Raw genomic sequence first — 23,637 nt, 5'->3', positions numbered from 1 at the left:
TGACAAATAGAGAGGTACAATGTCTGAGCAAGCATGAGGATATTGAGCTAACTTCTTTATCACCAAGGGAATCCAATGAGGAAATCTCAAGTCACCAGTGAATCAAATCACTGCCCCCCTGCACATAGACGGTGGAATTAGGGGTGCTGCCGCACCCCCTGGCTTGAAGTGGATTCCATGATATACAGCGTTTACAGTTTGGTTCAATGGCTCTCAGCACCCCCATTATACAAATTGTTCCAGCGTCCCTGCCTTTGCACCTCATAGATGGAGCTCTCTCTCTTATGGGCGGCCCAGTGGGCTATGACAAACCTTGTAATTTAATGTCCCTACTGAATCTTCCTTAAACATCACTTTTATTCTGATGCTCTCCAAAACTGGGAAGGAAAACAGTGACTATCTCCTTCCTTCCACTCCTCTCTTCTATAATGATGCTTATTTCTCTTTCAGTCATTCTCGGAGGGGAACGCAAAATCAAATAGTTTATATGTACAGGATCTTATGTCATTTTCAATCTACATGAAAGATAATTCTCTTATCACTAAAGATGGGCCTGAACCACAAAGCTCAGATCTCAGTCCAAACTTCTGCAAAATTTGGGGTTTTCTGTAACAGGCCGCCCCCAACACCCTGAATCCAACGTAAGAACCAGCTACAGAACTAGATTCTGGACCTGAACTTCCATTGCAGATAGGAGGTGATGGGATCTGGAGCTTTCACATGGGTCCATCTTCATTTGTTATGCGTGCATTTGAGGCCTAGTGTATGCTACAATATTTTTCTAGCATAGCTATGTCGGTTAAGAGTGTTAAAAAAAAAAAAACACAAAAAATCCCACAGCTTTAACTGACATATCTATGTTCGAATGCTCACACACACACACACACACACACACACACACACAGAGAGAGACGTAGCTGCAGCTTACACCAGCCAGAGTCCTTTCACCTGTACAGCTTACATTGTTTGGGGTGCTGGTTTAATCACACTCTGAAAATAATGCCCACTGTCAGTACATGCTGGGTCTCCACTAGGGGGCTTTGCTGGCATAACTATACCCACAAAGTCTTCATAGTGTAGACAAGACCTCACGCAGTGAACGTACTGGCCTCCTCCTTTTTACATTCCATTCAACTAAGCAGCAAGGGAATTTAAAATGCAGCTGAAATCTCAACAGATTCAACCACCGGCGAAACACTATTCACATCAAACAAGATCTTTATAACATCATCAACTGCTGAACCCAAACATTAACAAACCTAAATCATCATCATGGGGTATCCTGTAACTTTTTTTTGTTAGACGCTATTAGTTCAGACCTCAGCTATCAAATTTATTCTACAAACCCCAACTTGTAATTTCACAGCCCTCACCGTGGAGACATCATTGTTACCTTGAAGAAAGCAAAAGAAATGGAATGACTGCAGCGCAACAAGTTTCTTACCAACAAAATAAACCCCGCTCTCTCAAAGCAAGCACATTTGTAGAGTAATCAAACTAGACTTAATGGGACGAGAGAACAGGAATACTTAAATTCTGTCTGCAGCCTGCTGTACATAGAGCAAATCAAACAGTAGCACATTTGCCACAGGGTCGTTAACAGTAAAGTTAACTTGTCAGCAATAGATTTACCAGTAATCAGAAAACAATTAAGCAAAAAGCAAGTTCAAGATTTCTACATCCACAGGTTTTTAATCTAGTTAACCAACTACACACCACAGGGCTCTTAAGAAAGAGCAGACTTCAAAAGCAGACATCAATCACTGTAAAACTCAACTAAAGCCATAAAAATATATGCAGAGATTTTTCATTACAATGTACTTTAAAATCTCGAATTGTGGCTGTAACCACTGCTAGTGCTGACCGTGAAGTTTCTGGTTCAGGTACGAGGTGAAGTGCACACTGGATCCTATTGCAGTTAATTTCACACCTAAAGTTATATATGTGCAGATAGAATTAAACATGTACAGCCATAAAAGGAAATACAGCCACTCACTTACCAGAGTGAGGATCCCTCCGTTCCAGTGACTTCTAAAAAGTCATATCCATCTTCTAATTGAAAATCCATGAAAACTAGAGCAATGGTGTCTCCAGGCTCTGCTAGGATAGTCCACGTACAGTCTGCATTATTGCCATACTCTGAAGGATAATGAGGACTGGAGATAATTCCACTCTGTCCCCGTAACGTCCCTCCACAAGCGTCGTCAGCTGAAAGGCAGAAAATACACATCATGGGTGTTTTGCTGGAAGGGAGCATGATGCAAATATGCCACCAAGGCATTGGAGCAACACAGTCCTGAGGTTTTTTTTATTCTTCCCCTTAATGTGTTAAAGCTTTCAGAGGGGGTGGGGGTATGACTCATATGCCACATTTGAGACAACGGAGGGAAATCGTGATCAATAATTTCTCCAAAACTCTCAAGGCGGGGGAAGGAGATTTTAAAAGGCCATTGATTGGTATATAACAATAACTAAACCTAGTCTGGAGAGAGTAGCATAAATCAAAAAGGTACTATACAAAACATAATGCCAGATTAGGGGAGATTGGAGTGTGCTGCAAAGATCAAGGCTCAGCTCTTAAAAAATAATTTAGTATCTGTTGTTGTTTTTTTATGTTGTTGTTCTTCTTCTTTTCAAGTGCTGTAATTTTTTATTGGCACATTGATCAGACACATATGGGCACTAGGAAATTCAGCAAGTGCACTGCATGTGAAGAGATGCCTCTCACCAGAAGACACAGAGGTGACACGTTTAAATCTCCCAAACCAGCTACTCAAACCTCCATCATACTGTAGCAGTGGGCAACCCTGCAGTAGCCAGGGGCATGAGTGGAATAAACATGATCCAACAGACCTCTGACACCTCTAGCTTCTACAACTCCAGTGCTCCTCACCATAGTGTGGAAGAAGACACCTTGCATCGTGTGGCATGAGTTTTGATGGGAATGGGGCCCAGAAAGTGGATGTGTCAATAGCATACCCTGCTCTTCCTCCCAAACCAGAAAACCTTTCAAGAGGTGGGAAAGTTAGAGTAGGGAACCCACCAAACTTCACAGGGTTCTCACCCCTCTCCAAAGCCACCGGAGAAACCAGTGTTATTGCAAACATCCACCCAGATCCCCAGGGAGGTCTCAATCTGTACAGCTCCCTTGATTTCAGTGGAACTATGCCTGCTGCAGCTCTACAAAACAACTGATTTCTGACATGTAGATGTCCATTATACAGAGGAGAGTTCAAGGGGTTCTGATAACGACAAGATAACTATAAGAGTAAAGGTCAAGTTCCTTCGCATGCCAACAGAACTCTCAGATAGGTAGACAGAATAAGCAGCATGTGACATGGTTATTACAGGTACGTATACAGCACCTAAGAAAACAGTGATTGAGAAAACGGTGCTATTATGCAGTGACACCCATGGTGATATCTGTGCAACTGAGAGTTGCATTTTATATAGTTGATGGATCACAACACTTTTAAAAATGAATTTGTATGATTAATAAAGTATTTAACAACATAGGACTGCATAGCAATTGAGAGACCAGTAAGAGACAAAGTTTTTGCATCAAAGAACTGTTGGTGTTTGGACACCATGGGCATGAGTGCAGGATAAGATGAGGAGGATTGTAAGCTCTATCCATCCGTCCAATCTAAGATTTAACATAATAAATGAGAGCCATGAAGGGGGTGAGATAAAGATAGTAAGTGGTTACGGCAATATGAAATCATAGGATTGCATTGGTTAGTCATATACACATTGCTGAGGTTTTGGAGTCTTCTTAAAATATTTGTATATATTTTTCTTTAATTCCTTAAAAAAATCCCCTCTGCTTTTAATGGATGTTGGTTTATTATTTGTAATATTTTGGTGTCAGATATTTGCCCCATTCCAAGAAGAAAACATTTACTGGAAATGTTTATATAAGTCAAGATTTTTGAAAACAGGTGCCTAATTTCAGCCACCTAAATCCATACCTTAGGCATCTGCCTGATCGAAAATTCCTCAACACCCAAAGAAGTCAATGGGAAATGTTGGGTGCTCAGAGCTTTTCAAAATCTAGGGCAGATGCCTAAATTTGGACTTACAAACGTAACTTTGGGGAGGGAGGGTTGTTTTGTTTTAATTCTTGGCCCTACATAGAATAAATGACTCTCCCTGCAATTAAGACCCTTTATACAAGCTTAACTGTGGTCTCACTACCGCTCCATCATGATATCTGTATATATTGCACGCACCAACTATACAGCCACACCTTGAACTCCAGAGTTACAGAACCATCCACTGGGCTTGATCCTGCCACAAGCTCTGCATAGGCACCCCCCTAGACCCACGTGGAGTCCCACAATGAGGCTAATGTAGCTCATCTTGAATGCCGGGATCTGCCAATATGGAGCTCGTTGCAGGACAGGGGCCACTGTTTGTGGAGGGATTGGGACAAAGGAGATGGTCCAGAGCATAGCTGAAGTTAAAACACCATAAGAATGATGCAGCTTTTTTTCTTCTCCCCCATCAGGCTTAAAGTCATGTTTCAGGGTTGTGCTGTTAGAACCATTAAACTATCACCTTTGGGTGACATCATAGCTATGAAATATTAATTGACTCCATTTTACTAGCTGGCAGTGGGTTTGTTTTTTGTTTTGTTGTTTCCTATACCCGTTAAGACACATAGACGTTACAGGATACAATGACCTATTAGGTCATCCAGTCCATCTGCCTGCGAGTGAAAGCTTATTCCCTCTTGTACACTTACCAGTGATTTGTTCAGTCTAATTTTAGACATCCCAAGTGACAGAGCTTCGACCACTTCCTGGGGGAAGCAGTTCCACGCAGCCTAATACATCAGATTCTTCCCTGACATTCTGTCCGAGTTCTCTTTCTCTGTTCTTACTCTTTACTCCTAATTAAGCCCCCTTGAGTCATCCTCAATAGCTCCCTCTCCTTACTGTCTGCTAGGGATGGATGAATCTTGTGGAGTTCAAATGGAATTTGTGGGTTCACAAAAATGCATGAAACCTTTTTTCTTCCCCTCCTGTCCTTTGAGCCATGGTTTCCTTCAGAAGGAGAGCTGTGTTAAACACAAAGGGTTTCCAACGCAAAGAGATGCCTGTGCCACATACATGGGACAGAGGAGTTCTGCAAAAGCTGGTACAGACAGGTGGTGTTGTATACACTACAAGTGTGCACTCATCAGCAGAATCTTTCTTCATCTCTCTGCTCCCATTTTCATTCTCCGCTTTCCCATGCCGCCTGTCCTCTGCTTCAGTTTTCCCTCATCGGCACATCTTTTCCCCAGCATCATCTCTCCTAAACAGGATGCAAATCCAATGAAGTTCCCATCTGAGTCAAAGCTCTGAACCCATGTCTGAGTTGAGAATTAAGCAACATTTATTCATTTTTCCCTCTTGTTTACAGGTTTCAAACTTATATTCCCTCCCACAACAAGCTCCCGATGTTGACATTTGTATATTATATAAAAGCATCGGCTGTTTTGCCTTTAAGTGTCACATTTTCAGAAACTAAAACTGCCCCTGCAATTGTTCAGTGTTCTCATTTTCTCCATCCAAAAGCCCACAGTTCAGAGCACAGGCTACGATTTGCATGTGGCAATGGGATAAGGAAATGCCCACGTACCTAAAGGGCACAGACAAAGCCAGTTTTAAGGATTACCCAATTTGCCCTGCCAACTGCAATTTTGTGCATACAAGCCACAGTTCAGGGCCACAGATAAACACATGCATAAAATAAAATTAAAAAATAAATTAATGGCGATATCCTATCTCCTAGAACTGGAAGGGACCTTGAAAGGTCATCGAGTCCAGCCCCCTGCCTTCACTAGCAGGACCAAGTACTGATTTTTGCCCCAGATCCCCAAGTGGCCTCCTCAAGGATTGAACTCACAACCCTGGGTTTAGCAGGCCAATGCTCAAACCACTGAGCTATCCCTCCCCCCGCATAAAAATGGGGGTGCAATTTCAGAGGCTGCATTTTATTCCCTTTGAATGTTTGGTCCTAATTCTTTACCCTCTTGGCATTACCAATCAGCATTAAAACCAAGCAGACTGGATAAGAACACATCCTTGGGCTTAGTAAAACATTATGCAGTAATTCATGCACACTGCCCTTCTATAATGAGCTATGAGCTTATGCTACTTAAAAATAGGAAAGTAAAACCTATGGAAAAAGTTGATATGTCACTAAAGCTGAAGGCACTTACCGGTTAGAAATGGGATCTGCTGTTTGCTACAGGTTATCTTCCTCTACAACTAGACTCTATTAGCGGAAGCTACTAGAGCAAATAAAGTAGGAGGATCAAGAGAAAACATGGGCAGGAAGATAAAGGAAACCAAGAATTAATTTGACTTGCATTGTGGCAGTGTGTCACTTTTGTATGTACAGCATTGTCAAATGCCTTGCTATTTATATGAAATGCACTATGAAAAGCTTGTTAACTTTACAATGCACATTATAGAATGGCATTTCAGACGCTTTAGTCAAGGAGCTCTCAGGCTTTACATTATAAACACCTATTTTCAAGTGTTTAAAACTCCAGCATAAAACTATTAAAAAAAAATCCTTCCAGACTGAAACTCAGCACAGGGATTCTCCTGTGTTTTATGCAGCAGTTGATGCACTTTCCTGGGGAGGCGGGACAGGAGGATTTTGGAATACTGCTCCACAGGAAATTCTTAGTGTGATAGTATCAAAACCTTTTCAGGTCTGAGCCTTGCTCACAGTACAAGCCGCTATCAGCGGGGCTGGGACTTGCAGCCTCTGATGGATGGAGCTGCAAAAGCAAAGTAAAAACAAACCTCTGGCTCACGCCAACTCTTATTTCTCAAGGCCATCTGCTACCCAACTGCAGCCAGTCAGCCGAACACACAGAATGCATATGCACAAACGCAGGCTTCCTGGTGAGTGAGGGCAATCACTCAGATTAGAAGTATCTAGACTCCCAGACTCAAGTGATATTCCCTCCTAGTCTTCAGCTGATCCACCCAGCCTCCAAGACCTTTCAGCCTGGGGCGTCTTAGCCCCTCCGAGCTATGCCATGTAAGAGCTCCACCCTGTCCAGGTTACCCAAAGGCCAAAAATAAATAAATTCTTCCATCCCTCGTGGACTCCACCCACCCTCAGCAGATTCTCTGCCTCTCCCGGGCTCTGCTGAGTACCAAGAAAATTAATGCTTATGCCCCACCTGGGCTCTTTCAAACCTGCAGTCGTTGGCAGCCAAAGGAGACAATCATCTCTTGACAGGCCAACTCTACCCTACTCCAGGGAGGCCCTGACAGGCACCAATCTTCATCTGCTCCTACCCCCACCCCAGCTAACCTGATCTCCCACTGTGACGGCTAACAGCCTGTTCTCCTTCTCAGTCAGGCAATAACTGAGCAAAGCCCCACCGATTTAGCTCCTCCCTCGCAGCCTTACCCCTGAGATTCGGGTGTCACAGAGCATGGCTGATAGGGCCTCCAGCTGCTCACTGACCCTTCCCCTGACCCATGTAGGGTTTGCACACCCTGTCATGGTCTCCAATTTCAAGGTATGATATCCCCATTGACCTTGCATGTTAGGCTCTGGTTCTTCTGGGTTGTTGTTTTTTTTACCCAGAGGATCCTTTCTGCTACATATGAACTCATCCGAGATAAAGGTAGCAGGGGTAGCTTCCACAGCTCTGGCCCATGTAAGAGGCAGGAGTCTGTCTTACCTCTGATTCCTGGAGATGGATAGCCACGGTGCTAAAATGGGATCAGGAATAAGGGGAGAAGCAGAAGGATGTTTTTTTCTTCCCAGTACATTGAGACTACAGGAGCTCTTCTTACTTCTTGGGGTGTGAATGGGTTCTGGCCACAAAGGATAAGCACGATTCACTCATTTGCTGGCATGTGCAGATACGCACAGACTTATTTCAAACTATTCTCTTCAATAACCCCTTGAGGACGCTGGAAAGACAGTAAATGTAGAAGCGATGCTGCTACTCTCAGTCAGCTAGCTCTCTGCAAGCCACATGCCCAGCAGAAAGGCAGAAAGATATGACGGAGACAGGATGAGGCCATTAGCTGCTTCAATAATGCATGCAAAGGTCTGAGCAGAGGCAATTTACTGTAGAGAGGCATTCCTGCAGAAGGACAGCCACCTCCAGCATGGCACAGGTTGCCTTTTAAACATTATTATTGCCTGACAGGAACATGGAACATTCATGGGGCTATTTTAATATTAATACCCTGGAGGAATTATATATGCAACAGCGATGAGCTTTTTGTATGCACCCAGGTAAGTCTGGCAGAAAGCACCAACTGCGAACAAAGCCAAGAGCCGACACCTAATTCACACCTTCTCCAATTTCAACGGAATGACCCAGGCAAAAGCAGGCAGCCTGGAGGACTGGCAGTGAAAAGGTTAATGAAAGCTAGGGCCTACAGTTTCTAAAGTGATTGGTGATTTGGGGAGCCACATTTTTTTGGACGCTCAGCTGGAGACTTGTGATTTTCAGTAAGTGCTGAGCTCCCACTCTCTGAAAAATGTAGGCCCCTTTAAAGGTGTCTTGAGTTGGAGCCTCCAAAATTGGAGCCTCCAAAATAACCAGGTTTACAGGATGCAGGGACTCTAGGCACCTAAAGGAGATGGACTGCCCTCTTAAGCAGGGACTGTCTTTTTGTTCTGTGTTTGTACAGTGCCTAGCACAATGGGGTGTTGAGCCACAACTGGGGCTCCCTAGGGTAAATAAATTATTAATACATAAATAATAAATTAAGCCAGAACAGCATCCAAATTAAACCAGCCTATAACTGGCAGCAGTTTGGAAGAAGCATTTCCTATAGCCAGGTTATCTCCTAGCTGCCTATTGTGGGGTCTTGAAGATTCATTTGAAGCATCTAGTACAACTCTACCCCGATAGAACGCTGTCCTTGGGAGCCAAAAAATCTTACCGTGTTATAGGTGAAACCGCGTTATATCGAACTTGCTTTGATCCGCCAGAGTGCGCCCCCCCCCCCCCCGGAGCACTGCTTTACCGCGTTATATCCGAATTCGTATTATATCAGGTCGCGTTATATTGGGGTAGAGGTGTACATGGTCAGAGAGAGGATAGTGGACTAGATGAACTCGACTCATCCAGTCAGCCAATTCCTAGGTTTCTCTGCAATTCAAATAAAGCAACATGGGACAATGTTCTTTCCCAGGGAGAAAAGAAAATCCTACAAAATTCTGCCTCTTGATGCTACATCAATCTTAAAACATTCTTTAAAAAAAAATCAGCTGGCGGAAATTGGTGTAGCTCCATCTAAAAACCTAGCCCCCTATTTTTAAAAACTTTAATTAAAAATCTTTTAAAACACATTAACGACTTCCAACACTCATTATATATAGATCTAGATAGATATGTAGTTTGCCCAACTTGCTTTTCAGTTTGATGAGCTTGATATTATTGTTAAAACATATTAAAATGGTCTTGAACAGCTCTTGAAAATGTTTTGGGCCCAGCGCACTCTAAGCAGCTGTTTGAATTATAATAGGACAGGACACTTTTAATGAGCTACTGCATATTTGATATGCTTAAAATGCAGCATCACAAATGTTCTCGACTTCTTCAGCTGGCTTACTGATTTTTTACTTAACCGCCTACTAAAGTCATAAACCTATCAATTCTATTTACGCTCAGCAAACAAGCTGGGCAAGACTTTTCTCTCCGAAGGCATGCATGCATTTTAGCAAACAGAATCTACTGAAACATATTTCAGAATATTCTACTGGAGCTATAAATGGAAAATCCCACTTGATATAAAGTTAACTGACCCAAGTTTGCACCCAGAATTAGATCTGAACCCAATCTGACCTGGTTTTAAAGGTTTAAATTTAAGAAGTCTGTTACGACTAATTTAGTTTTAGTTTTAAACACTTTTTTTCCATGTTCACGCTTCCTCTGAAGCTTATAGGCTTCTTTGAAAATCTCAGGGAAATTCTGAAGGAGTGCAGCACCCATCTCCTAGTGAATTTCCATGAGATTTGGCCCTTAGGCTTCCTTGAAAATCCCACTCTTTAAGGCCAAAAGGGACCATTTATCGTTATTGGTAATAGTATTGCAGAATTGCCTTGGAGCTCTCATGATGCACCAAGATCCCATTGTGCTAGGGGCTGTACAAACACAGAACAAAACAGACAGTCCCCTGCCCCAAAGACCTTTTATTCTAATCTGGTCTGCATAATACGAGCTGTGGAATTTCACCCTGTGATTCCTGTAATGGAAGGAAATATTCTTCGCTGCTTGCTAAGGGACACTATTGGACCCAGAGAGACAAGGTAGGTGAGGTAATATCTTTTGTTGGACCAACTTCTGTTGGTGAGAAAGACAAACTTTCGAGCTACACAGAGCTCTTCTTCCGGTCTGGGAGAGACGCTCAGGGTGTTAACTAAAAGATGGAACACACTCTTTAGAATAAGTAGTTAACACATATTCTAGGGGTAGGGTTGCCAACTTTATAATTGCACAAAACCGAACGCCCTTGCCCCCGCCCCTTCCCTGAGGCCCTGCCCCCGCTCACACTCCATCCCCCCGCCTCTGTCGCTCGCTCTCTCCCACCCAGGCAGGGTTTGGGGTTTGGGAGGGGGTTTGGGCTCTGGGGTACAGCTGGAGATGAGGGGTTGGGGTACAGGAGGGGGCTCCAGGATGGGGCCAAGGGGTTCAGAGTGCGGGAAGGGGCTCAGGGCTAGGATGGGGGTTGGGGTGTGGGGGAGTGAGAGCTCCGGCTGGGGCTGTGGGCTCTGGGGTGGGGGCAAAGATGAGGATTTGGAGTGCAGGAGGAGGTTCCCAGCTGGGGCCAACGGGTCCAGAGTGCGGGAGGGAGCTCAGGGCAGGGAGTTGGGGTGCAGAAGCGGGTTCGGGGTGCAGGCTCTGGGCAGCGCTTACCGTGGGTGGCTCTCTGGAGATGCGCAGAAATACAGACCTACCTAAATAAGAGTTTTGGAATTTGGCAACTCAATTAACAGGCTCCTCTCTGAAGATAAAGACAAAAGAGATCTATGTTTGATCATCTACGTCCACTAGCTTGGGCAGGGCAGGATAGTTCCCTTTACTCCATCAGCTCCAGGTTAATACAGGATTAATTCCCTACCATACAGTTTTTCCAGCCTAGTTTTGATCATTTCAAGTTATGGGACTTCTTGTTCCAAGTTATGATGCTACAATAAGCCAAAATAATGACATGTTTATTAAAAAGGCAAGATACTGCCAGGATAAGTCATTTCCGAAGACGCCTGCTTATTTCTGCTACTAAAACAGCAACACCTTAGTCTGTTAAAACAAGGACTTGTAATGGGAGAAGGATGATCTGTTAGAACCCTGAGTCAGACGAGAAGGGATCAATTCCCGGTTGTGATACGGGCCTCCTGTGAGAGCCTGGGCAAGTCACTTAACCTCTCTGTCCCTCAGTTCCCAGTCTTTAAAATTGGAAACAACAACTTTTTGCTCCCTCACGGGGACATTAGGAAGAAGGATTCAGACATACTTGTGAGGTGCTCAGATGGTGATGAGGGCCATACTAGCATCTAGAGAGAAAATGGAGCGTACAGTCATGATTTGTATGGCAGTAGCACCTAGAAGCCCCAGTAAAGGACCAGAATCCCATTGCGCTAGGCGCTGTACAGACACAGGACAAAAAGCCCCTGCTGCAAAGAGCACACAATCTAAATATAAGATAAGTGACAACAAGTAGACCAACCTCAATGAGGGAGGAACAATGAAATGAGACAACATTGGTCAGCTTGATAGGTGGTGGTTTATCCCCTCTTTCTAACTTCTGCTCTCCCCTCAGGCCCTTTTGATGCTTTTTAGGACAACAATATTTTCTCTTAAGCATGGGCCCACCCGTTGTACATTATAGAGACAGCAACATTAGACCAATTTGCTCTCAAAGCAGCAGCTCCCATGATTACAGCGCTCTCGTATCTGGACCTCAGTCCTTAGAGGTTTTTAAGGCCCGGCTTGACAAAGCTCTGGCTGGGATGATTTAGTTGGTGTTGATCCTGCTTTGAGCAGGGGATTGGACTAGATAACCTCCTGAGGTCTTTTCCAACCCTAATATTCTACGATTCTATGCCTTGACACTTAATCCTGATTTCAGCAGCCTGACCCATCTGTAATGTGTCTATTATAGACGGGAACAAGCTAGAAATATTTCCAGAAAATGCACTTAATAAAGGTTTGTGTCCCAAGGAGAATTGTTTGCTCCCTTTTGTTGTGAGGAAGCACTGGCTGAATGGAATAAGAACGGATTCTCCCCCAGCACATTTATCCCTTAGGATGTAGGGAAAGGAATTTAATTTTTGTGGGATCCTCTTGTTAAAATACTAGTACCACACTGCTGCAAGGCATCATAGAAAGTAATTCCTTAGATGGAGGGTTAAAAAAAAAAAAAAAAAACCCCAGACACCACTCATTTATGTAAGACTAATATAGCATCAGATATGATGCAAAATACTCCTCCAATAGCCCTGGTGATGCCTTCCCCAATAAGTACATACAGCTGCCGACATACATTATTATTTATCTCCTACCGCAAGATGATGTTACAGTAAAACAACGAGGAGTCAGGTGACACCTGAAAGACTAACAGATTTAGTTGGGCATAAGCTTTCGTGGATAAAAAACCCACTTCTTCAGATGTTACAGTATAGACTGGATGTTGGGGAAAGCAGGCCCAGAGCACCACGAATCTACTTGAAAGAAAAAATGTGGCAGGGAGAGACAAAAGAATGAATCAGGTAAATAAAACAGAACCCAACTCACAGCCTTAAGGGAACATGCTTCCAGTGCCGGCTGTGCAGGGATGTGACATTATTTTCCAGAACAAAATGTGTTACTTAAGACTATTCCGCCTCCTAATGGAGCTGCAGGTGTTGTTACACGGTTTATGCTCAATTTGATTTAACCACAGAACAAAATGCTAATGTTTACATAAAACGTGGAAAGGGTCGTAGCACCAGCTAAGCAAAGCATTAGAATTCTCAGCGTGAGCTGCTGTTCCTCCCTTTCACTTTATAGCATCCTACTTACAACAAAACACAAGATAAGAGGTAGCAGAGGGTGATACTGACTGAGACAAGTCTGATTTGGGGTCTGATTTTGCTCCCCCTCCCCCCATCAGTGAATATCTGGAGTAACTCTTCTGGGGCCTATATAGAGTTATGCTTATGTAAAAACTGATGAAAGACAAAGGAAGTCAGCCTATTTCTAACGTCGCCATCTCATACTCCAAGAGCCATTTGCAGGGTTTGAAGATGGGGCTTTGCGTTGCAAGAACAGGCCTCCAGCACTTAAGCAAAAGGCATTAGCTAGCAGTAGTAGTAGTATGTTATATTCCATGTTGGCCAGCCACTGGCAACGGACATGACACATTTTATAGGTGTGTTACATACACAGAGCTTTTCTTTTTCTTTTTAAAGGGTAATCCAATGTATCCAGCTGTTTCACAATACTTAGATTGTAACGTCTCTGGAGCTGGGACCATCTTTTGTTTTTGTTTGTACAGTACCTAGCACAATGGGGCGCTGATGTGTTACTGAATCTCTTACACTATTCCACAATCATAATAATAAATAATAGTTCAAATAACAAAGCATGCCCTTGGAGCTGTAAGACAGTTGAGATTCTCAGCAGAGATAAATGGCTTCTTTTTTGCTGCTCATCATATTGATCCATAGTTAGAATCAAATGAATAGGTACAATGGGTGCTGTTAAAAAAAAAATCCACATTTGTCAGCAGATACCACACAGCAATATTTCAGATAACTTCAGCTTTTCGCTGTAATTGTAATACAAAATAACTGTAACAACAACAACAACAACAACAAAGTTGCTTCTATTTGCAAATGTTGACTTGTTAGTTGCAATCACGGTCTTTGCTCTTTTTAAACAAATGTATGTTATTCATCTGGCAGATAGTAACAAATTCTTTGGAACCACTCACACAATCTAGGTAGGTGACACTGATTCCTTTAGAAATACATCAGTTCCTTAATAGTTATAGGAATATACAGAGTGCTATAGTACAGTAAGATACGCAGCATCAAGTCACATTACACGTCTCAAATACCCATCTGTGGCCCCTGCCAGATGCATCAGAAATTATACGCTATCTTTTTAAACCTAAATATAACCCGCCAATTGTGCAATGTTCTACATTGGGAACAAATTCCTTCCTGACCCATGCAGCAATCAGTTTATGCCCTGAAGCATGTGACTGACTTATTTTAGCTCACACAGCTAAAAATATTGGTCATAAGGTTATCCAGCCATTTCAAAAAAGAATCCAGATACAGTATTTGACTGATTTCCTAAGGCAAGGAAATCCACAGGCTGAATACATGATATGCAGACATTGAGAAGGTCTAATTTCAATCAAAGAAATATATATTTCTATTCAGGCAGTAGCTCTGAAGACGCATTATTTTCCCAGCAGAATGAGACACTTTTTACCTGTATGCAAATCTTTTGACCCTTGCAGTCATTACAGTCTGTAGTGTCAGTCTAACAGTCAGACATGAATTTTAAATCTGATCACTGAAAAACCTGTTATGGTAAAATCAGTTCATATGGCTGGGCAGGTTCTGAGTTCTCTATTGTGTCAATTTCTTGTCCATTTTTTCTGCTTTCTACATTTTTGTATCAACTGTAACTGTAAGTATATGGGACTAGACCCCAGGGAGTCTGATGTTTGCTGCCACTACATTCAGTGAGCATTTACCATTAACATCAAATGGTGCAGAATTCATCCCAAGTTCTTAAGTCTACTAAAACGATCAGCAAACATCTGACTACATGCTGCACAGAATGGGTAACCTTTGGAACATATCACCACATGATACTGCTGGAGCAAATAAACTGATTTGAAACAAATTAATACTTGCCACAATGCAATGTGACCATCACGGCATATTTTGACATTTCTTAATTATAAGTATATGAAATATCAAGGAGGTGGTGGTAATTTTATGGGGGGGTGGAGGTTAATTAGTAACCGTAATAGCTTCCTGAACAAAAGGATTGCACACAGGTAAAAAGACCATCTGCAGCAAAATCAAATAAAAATTACAAGGGTTATTAATCCTTATGCTCCAAGGCATCAGCATCTGCTGGGGTCAGGAGGGATTGCCTCCCTTATGGAATGGCATTGTACAAACACCTTTAAATAGTGGGGCAATGTTTAACCTTTCTCAACCACCAGCCACTGTCAGAGATAAGATGTCAGATTAGATGGAGCACTGGTCTATTCTTGCATGGCATTTCCTTTAATCTGAGAGCGATCTGACATTTTATACCATGTTTCAGCCTTGAGGGTGCTTTTTCTCCAGCCAAGTTGTAAACACACTGAAGAATAACGGTTTATGATGGAAGCACCGATTTAGCATGAAACTAGAAAGTCAAGACTGAGGATGCTAACTTGGAGATGAAAAATGAAGGAGGTAAAACATCCCTCTCCGGCACCAACCTATGCATCAACCACTCCTGTATTGGGACCATGGGTAACACACAAGAGCAATAGATAAGCAACAAAGTAACATAAACACAATAAGCAGCAGGAACCACGACTGCATGACTCATCAAGGGAAGTGTTAGGAACATATATCATCAGGCAAACAATATTTTCGTATTTAAAATTCAAGATGTATGCTCTGGCTCAGGCTTGCTAATTGATTACACAAGCAAAGGATCAATAAAAGGATCGATACTAGATGGTCTGCTGAAGCACACAAGGAATTGAACAAAAATGAAGTTGGGAACCAGCAACTATTTTGGTAAAACAACCCAAACACTTGTATATTTACTGACAATCTAGTCCCCTGAAGCTCCCTGAATCCACAAAGGATTATCAAGAAGCAATTCTCCATAGTCATAAAGAAACTAAAATTCCACTAGCTCCCGGAGGCTGCAGCCCTTTACATAAGCAGTGCTTTAAATCAAGTTTTACCTCCTGTATAAAACTTTCTCCAGCCCAGAGTTTTTATGTCTATTTCTCTGCTGTCCTCTACGGTGTGCAGCCTGTAACCAATGCAAAGTGGGTGTCAAACCCTACCCAATCAGAATGGTAGGGTTTTATAGGTGTGAATCACGGCACAAGATGCTGGCAGCAGGCCCAAAGTGCAAAGCAGTGGAGAATTAGAGCCAGTGGCAAGCTTTTTAAGTCAGCCTGGCCTAGCCTGGCATTGGTTATTTCCCACTTTAATTAAGCTGGCCTATTAAAACTGGCCACAATTCATTCTGCTTATTAAAATACATGGAAAAAGCAAAAAGTCACCACGCTGGATCTGAAGTCCCTAGGCTCTAAGCCTCCTTTAACACAACAAACTAGCTGTTCTATTGTCTGCTTCCAACAAAACTCTCAACCTGCTGCACCATTAGGTCACAGAGGGTATTGGGGCTTTTTAAATGACCCCGTTGAAGCTCTTTTTTTGGTCAGAACGCACAATAGGAAATGATCGGAAAACACAATATGGGGAACATGAAGAAGAGAGGTTTCCCTGATGGAGCCTATCAACCAGAGAACACGGAGATGGAAGATAACTATTACACTGCCTTGCTTGGGCCCCATCCCAGGGCAGGACTGTTCCCCATGGTTTATTCTCCAGCCCAGTCTGATACAATGCAGGCTATGGACCCTCCACCATTTCCCTTGAGAAGACTATTCCAACATCTTCCAGTCAATCAGTTGCAGAAACATACCCGCTGAGCACCAAGGCACCCCCCATTTGAGACCCAACTGGAGAGCTCTATCCCTTGCAAGTTTGCTTTACAGTTCCAGGGCATAAGGGTGCATAAAGTCTTGCGCAGGCCCTCGGCCTCGGGGTGAATTTCACCCTCAAGCACAGAGTGAATCCAGTTAAACTGCATGCAGTTTAAAAGATTCCCTTCTAGAGCTGGGGCCATGTTAGAAGCTGCACTGGAGGCATGAGCATGAGGTTGGGAGATCAGGAGGTGCCAGGTTCTAATTGTGGCTCTACCACAAAGCCTCTCTCTGTGGCCTTGGGCAAGTCATTTAACTTCACTGCCTCAGTTTCCCCATCTGGGGATGATAATGGCAATGACCAGGGATTGTGAGAATCAGTTAATTAAATGGTTGCACACATTTAAAGCACTATATACATTGTAAGTATTATTGTTCCTCCACATCTCTGGAGCTTTAGGGATTCTGTTAAAATGAAGCCTGGCTCTCAACTGTATCTTGTTTGGGTTTCACTGGGTTTTGTTTTGTTTTTAAACCAGTATCCCAAAAAATGCAATGTTGCCAGTCCCATGTACCTGCTCATTCTGCAGCATCTCTGATTCCCTCTACAGCTGGAGGATCTTTCTAGCTATAGTTTTCTCATGATCATTAGTTTGTGTTCACTGATCTAAAGAGTCACATAAGGAAGCACTTTACCTCTGCAGGAGGGCAGTGGAAAATCCCAGGAGGCACTGTTTTCCGAACTGGCATGGCAAGTGAGCAAGGCATGACCCTCCAAAAAGAAGCCTGGGTTGCAGCTATACCTCACTTTGTCTCCAATGCTGAACGTCGTCCCTTGCTGGATCCCATTCTGGAGTCTTCCCGGATTTCCACATGTATGACTCGGTAAAACTGCCAGAGAGAAAATTGTTCCTGGTTAGCGAGAGACGGCAAATTCCATAGCCTCAATCCAGTTAAAACGCCCTCCTCCTTTTTTTGCCCCATGTATTATTACAAGGTTCATCACATCAGATACAGAACCCAATTATATAATGAAATAAATGCAATGTCCGTTTGGCACCATTCCAATACCAACGCAAACGTATCACTTAAAATGCAAAACGCAAGTTCACTGACCATCGGATTTACCACATTGATCAGTTCAAGGCCCATCAGGTCTGGTATGTTACCTTCCCTAGGATAATGCATCACAAAAGGGTAACCGCTCCCAGTAACTCACCTGAACAACTGTGCCAAGCTGTGCATAGGAGAGCAGACTCCCGACTCCTATCAGGAATCTGTGACCTTCTGTACCTTGGGGGAGTGCCCTGTAACCCCCTATATTCCTCATTTATATATGACTGTGATCTTACATATAAAGCATTCCTTGTAAGGTATCAGAGGAAAGGCTATGATCTGCTGAAAGTCATTTCTCTAGCCATAGATAGATAGATAGATAGATAGATAGATAGATAGATAGATAGATAGATAGATAGATAGATAGATAGATAGATAGATAGATAGATAGGTGGATGGGGTGGATGGGGTGGATGGGGTTAGATAGATAATAAATCTGCTTTGCTCATCTTGAGCAGTGCAAGATGGTATATTTCTGAGGTACAGTGCTGGGAGCTGAGGGGAGATCTGTCTGCTGCCTTTCCCGGTGTGATTCATGAGTGGCTCTGGGAGCATTCATGCAATCTAGCTGGCTGTTGTGTCTTCACATGCAGTTGCGCTGAGTGATCACAGCACCTGGAGGGGTTTGCTGCTGGTCACTAGAAGGCACTGTGAGAGACAGCCAAGGCTGGAGAGAGTTCAGGGGCCACAGCGGTCCCACCATCCCAGGCTGCACCCCGGGGATCCCGTCACAGAATCAAGATATTTTCTCTATCCATTTTAGGTATTTACAGTATGAAAATCTCAACAGATTATGTTTTAGTCAGGAACTCAATGTTATTCAATGGAATTCACCAGGCAGGGCACAAAGTCTTCTGCAATACAGGTGAATTTGTGTAAGTCTTTGTGTAATGGTATATAAAATGGCAAAGTCTGGAATTAGCAATTACTCTTAAGACAAAAAGGCCCAAAGCTCAGCACTTTAGGTTTCACATATATGGCTAGATCCTCAACTAGTATAAAATTAGCATATCTCCACTGAAGGCAACAGAGTTACACCGATTTACATCAGCTAAGGATCTAGCCCACAATATCCAATTTTAATGTCAAGTAGGCAGCAGCAGCAGAAACTGTAATAAATCCTACCATTTTTCACCAATGCCTCTGTTCAGCAGCCCTAGAGAATTAGTATCAAACTCCACAAGCTCCCATAAAACACTCCAAAAAGATCAAGTGTATTCAGGTTTTTAGGGCCTGATGCAAAGCCCGACAAAGACAATGAAAAGACTTCCACTGGCGTAGTCCGCTTTGAACCAGGCCCTTACGGACCATCCCTCTTCCTCAGCAATGCAACACTGCAGAAAATATAACAGAGAAGAGTTTCTGTTTCAGAGCTGATTGAGTGTTTACTGCACATACAGGAATTTTGCCAAGGGCATGCACAAAAAGGATGAATTCCTGAGAGCTCAGGGACGTTGAGTCTGAGAACCTGCTAAGGAGAAGACCAAGAGTAACAGCAAAATGAGATGCTAACTATACAGAGGAGGTAGTAGAGGAAAACAAAGGTAGAGCTGTGCACAGCCAGGTGAAATGAAGTGAACGTTCATAACGACCTATTTAGTCACTGTAATTGGCGTAATGGCACCGTGCTACCGCCCTACCACAAGGAAACATTTTAGACGAGCGACTCAATTTTCTGCTGTGCCATGCACAGAAAGCCAGACCCAGCCGGTAGAACCCGCATCAAATCACTTTCAACCTCATTGCATCTAAGACACTGTAGGAAGGGGTTCTATGCCTCCATTTATAAATAGACACTGTCCATTGAAGATGAGGCAAGACTTGGCTGTAATGAATATAAGGGGGGATTCTTTTATTGAGGCTGCTGGACAAACAGACAAAGTGGCTGACTGACCCTGTGGTTCCCAAGCGCTCCAGTTCCCAGGTTAAACAGAACCCGAGTTGCCGAGGCTTCCATTAATTCTAATGGAAGATGCATCTAAATCTTTTTTTGGACTGTTTTGAAAACCTCAGCGCTGCCTCAGTTTCCCCTCCCATCTTTTTTTCCATCTCGTCTATTTAAATGATAAGCTCTTTGGGAAAGGGACCGTCTCTTACTAGGTGTCTGTACAGCATCTAGCACAGGGGTAGGCAACCTATGGCACGTGTGCCAAAGGCGGCACGCGAGCTGATTTTCAGTGGCACTCACACTGCCCAGGTCCTGGCCACCGGTCTGGGGGGCTCTGCATTTTAATTTAATTTTAAATGAAGCTTCTAAAACATTTTAAAAACCTTATTTACTTTACATACAACAATAGTTTAGTTATATAATATAGACTTATAGAGAGAGACCTTCTAAAAATGTTAAAATGTATGACTGGCACGCGAATACTTACATTAGAGTGAATAAATGAAGACTCGGCACACCACTTCTGAAAGGTTGCCGACCCCTGGCACAATGGGACCCTGATCTCAATTGAGGCTATTGTAATACAAATACTGCTTCTAATAATAATGGCTTCCCCTCCCTGTGCTTCAGTTTCCCCCAGAAAGCCTCTTAGATACCATGGTGATGCCTACCTATATTGAAACCCAGATAGGGCAGAAAAGAGAGAAGATGATGCTTATGACTGAGCCTTTGGAAAGCGCTTAGAATTAAGCACTTTACATTAAAAGTGCCTCTGTAGAGTCCACTAATAGGCATTCACCCACAACTTTGGAGTTACTAGCTATATTAAAAAGAAATTCATAGGTAGGGGGGAGATATTGTTTAATATGCCGAATGGGTTGAGAATCGGTGTAAAACTAATGTTTCATTTTCTGCAATGATACTCAAAGACCCAATTTAATTAAATTACTAATGTCACATTTTTTAATGAACCCACTCCTGCTTTTGTGCTTTCTCCCTTTAAAATTAATGACTGGAACTTCGCTATAAATAAGAATCTATCATTTTTAAAAAAGTCACTCTCTAACACTAGCTGCTCTTTATTTAACGAACTGTTAAGAATCGGACAACCCCGACCTGCATCATATCTTGAGATCGTCTTTGAAAAATGGGATCTCATTTAAAAATTCTGCTTCATTTGTCTACATTAACTAACGTCGTGTTACTGGGCAGACGATGCCTTTTGCGCATAGGAGATAAGACGGCGCTAGCTCATTGTTCACTTCAGGTTCAGTCGTGAGCCCTTGCCACATGCCTTCGCTGGGCAGACAGACGCACCCTATCACCATGTGCCAGAAGGAGAACAGGCTCCACAGTGCTGCTTCTCCTCCTCCTGCCCATACGGGTTGGGGGCAGGCAGGCACATCAAGTGGCTGGATCCTTTGTCTGCCACATCCATGCGGTCATGCTGGGGCAGAGAAGGAAGTAAATCTGCCCCAAGACAAGGGCTAGTACAGACTACTTCCTTCAGGAGCAAGGGGAAAGTCAAGGACCAGAATGTGACTCTCACTGTCGCAATCCGCTTACTGCCCTGCTCCTGTGCCAAGGCAGCTACATGCTGCTTCTGGCTAGGGCTGCACTGTAAGGTGACAATAGAGGCCTTTGAGCGGCACAGCATAAAAAAAAAAATGTCCTTCCGCATTGCCCACCGGGTTCATTCCAACAGCAACACAAGCAAATGCCTGCCTTTGAGTTCTGTGCATGACTTACAGGGCCCATTACTTATACTTGGCGGTATCCAACAGCCAGCCACTGGGCTAGGTCTACACTACGGGGGTGGGGGGGTGTCGACCTAAGATACGCAACTTCACCTACGTGAATAGCGTAGCTGAAGTTGCGTATTTTAAGTCGACTTACCTGGCTGTGAGGACGGCGGCGAGTCGACCGCTGCCGCGCCGCCGTCGTCTCCACTTCCGCCTCTTGCCGCGGTGGATTTCCGGAGTCGACGGCAGAGCCATCGGGGATCGATTTTATTGCGTCTTCACTAGATGCGATAAGTCGATCTCCAATAGATCGATTGCTACCCGCCGATCCGGCGGGTAGTGAAGACGTGCCCCGTGAGGTTAACAGAACTATATTATTTACCCAGATGTCACACGGAATAGTATTATTGAAGCTTTGTCTTGCCCATTCACCAATTCCACTGTAAATTGGCAGCATGGATTTTTCTCCCCATAAAAGCTGTGTTCCTAACCATCAACATAATATTTTCCAGTGACTGTATGGAAATGAATGCAGCCATAGACCAGATTGATACAGCTGAATTAAAGCGCCTGGCTTTTGTTTGTTTGTTTGAACTAAAAGTCTGTTTCTCTGCATGATAAATTGATGGCAGTTTGGTTTATTTATCTCGGTTTTAACCCAGTGTCAAGTTGTAGCCTTTTTTGCTATGGGAGATGGGGGTGAGGATTTAATGTATTATTTTTTATTATAATTATTATGATTCCAATAGCACCTAAAGCACTCAGCCAAGATCCAGGCCCTATTGTGCTAGGAGCTGTACAAACACATGGTAAAAAGACAGCCCTGGAGAGCTTACAATTGAAACAGACAAAAGGGGCAGGAAGAGGATGTGAGTTGTAGGTACAAGGTGACACAACAGGGGCAGGAACAGAAGCCAGCTCACCTGGATCCCAGTGAAGTACCAATATCCACTAGACGGCCCTGCCTCTCCACCTCAGCTCAGTCACTGCTCAGGTTATGTGCAGCGGCACAGTGGGAGATGAAGGGCTGTGAGTGGCTGCTGGTCACTTGCCAGGATTATCTGGGTCTCTCTCACTTATTCCTTTTCCTGCCATTGCGGGGTCCTTCGACACTGATGCCCGTCGGTCCCTCCGATTGCCTCCCTGCGGCACATTAACAGTCTGGTCTCCTGCAGGCTGTAATACTTCAGTCTAATTTTGGCTGTTGGGCTTGGCGTGCGAATGCTGGATGGTGTGGGCGGCCTGTGATGCACCGGGGGGGGGGGGGGTCAGACCGGAGGGTGGTTTCTTCTGGCCTTAAACTCTATGATTTATCTCATAAGAAGAAAAAAATAATCTTCCGAAGACAAGATATTAAACTTCAGGTAAGGAAAAGGTCAGCCAGGCCTAAACATCCAATTGTAATTCCTTCCAGCCTTCCTACGACTCTGCAGCATATCCCTCAAAGTCCCCCAGAAACAAACTTCAAATTAATTTGTACATACCGGCTGCTCCCTGTCGCTGACCCCTTCGCTGGCTTCCTCCCTCCTGCATTTCAATTCAGGCTCCGCTGTCCTCATCTCCAGGCATCCACGCTGGTTTCCCCACCCCTCACCCCACCTATGTGTCTGCCTTCATTTCACTCTCACTCCCTACATACGTCTCTCCCTTCGCCTCCCCTCTTCCTCCTGGAACATCCTCCCACACCTCGTGCACCACGTGCCCCGAATTCCCTCCTTCAAACCCTACCTTAGGCCCACTTCCTGGGCAAAGCCAGACTCCACGAAGCTGATCACACCCCAGGTACATAGGTCCCAATCCAGGAAGTCTCTCACTGGTTTCGGTCGCACGTGGCCTGCAATGGAGCTACAGATTTGGAGGGAGCCAGAAGAGAGCTGAGCACCTGCCACTGTCTATCCTCACTGCCAGCTAGGCACAGCATTTGCCAGAGTTCACCCCGGGCCCAGAGACACACCTGTTCTTTTTCAGAGACCCCAATCCCTTCACTGTCTTCTCTCCTCCTGGGTGCCGCTCCCCATTCCTTTTTGTGCGCCGTTGTTCTCAACCGGCTCCACTTGGTTCTCACCCCATTTCATCCCTACGTTAAGCATCACTCTGCTGGACGATTTCAAAAGGTAGTGGGACTCACAACAGCCACAACTTGCGGCCTCTCCTCCTCGTTCCTGTTCATTCGAAATTA

General features: G+C 43.9%; 1 protein-coding gene across 2 annotated transcripts in view; it reads right to left on the bottom strand.

The window, feature by feature from the left end:
• Positions 1-23,637, bottom strand: part of CSMD2 (CUB and Sushi multiple domains 2) — a 518,793-nt gene that overhangs the window by 382,931 nt on the left and 112,225 nt on the right. For both annotated transcript variants that reach the window (XM_065421846.1, XM_065421845.1), the window contains exons 3-4: positions 17,409-17,603; positions 2,001-2,208 (exon numbers count right to left, since the gene is read on the bottom strand). In XM_065421846.1, coding sequence (XP_065277918.1) covers positions 2,001-2,068 — 68 coding nt within the window. In that variant the 5' untranslated portion in view covers positions 2,069-2,208; positions 17,409-17,603. The remainder of the gene's footprint in view (positions 1-2,000; positions 2,209-17,408; positions 17,604-23,637) is intronic.

Source organism: Emys orbicularis, chromosome 23 (genome assembly GCF_028017835.1).
Source record: "Emys orbicularis isolate rEmyOrb1 chromosome 23, rEmyOrb1.hap1, whole genome shotgun sequence".
NCBI lineage: Eukaryota > Metazoa > Chordata > Testudines > Emydidae > Emys > Emys orbicularis.
The sequence above is the reverse complement of the archived record's forward strand: the minus strand, read 5'-3'. Positions and strand labels throughout refer to the sequence as shown.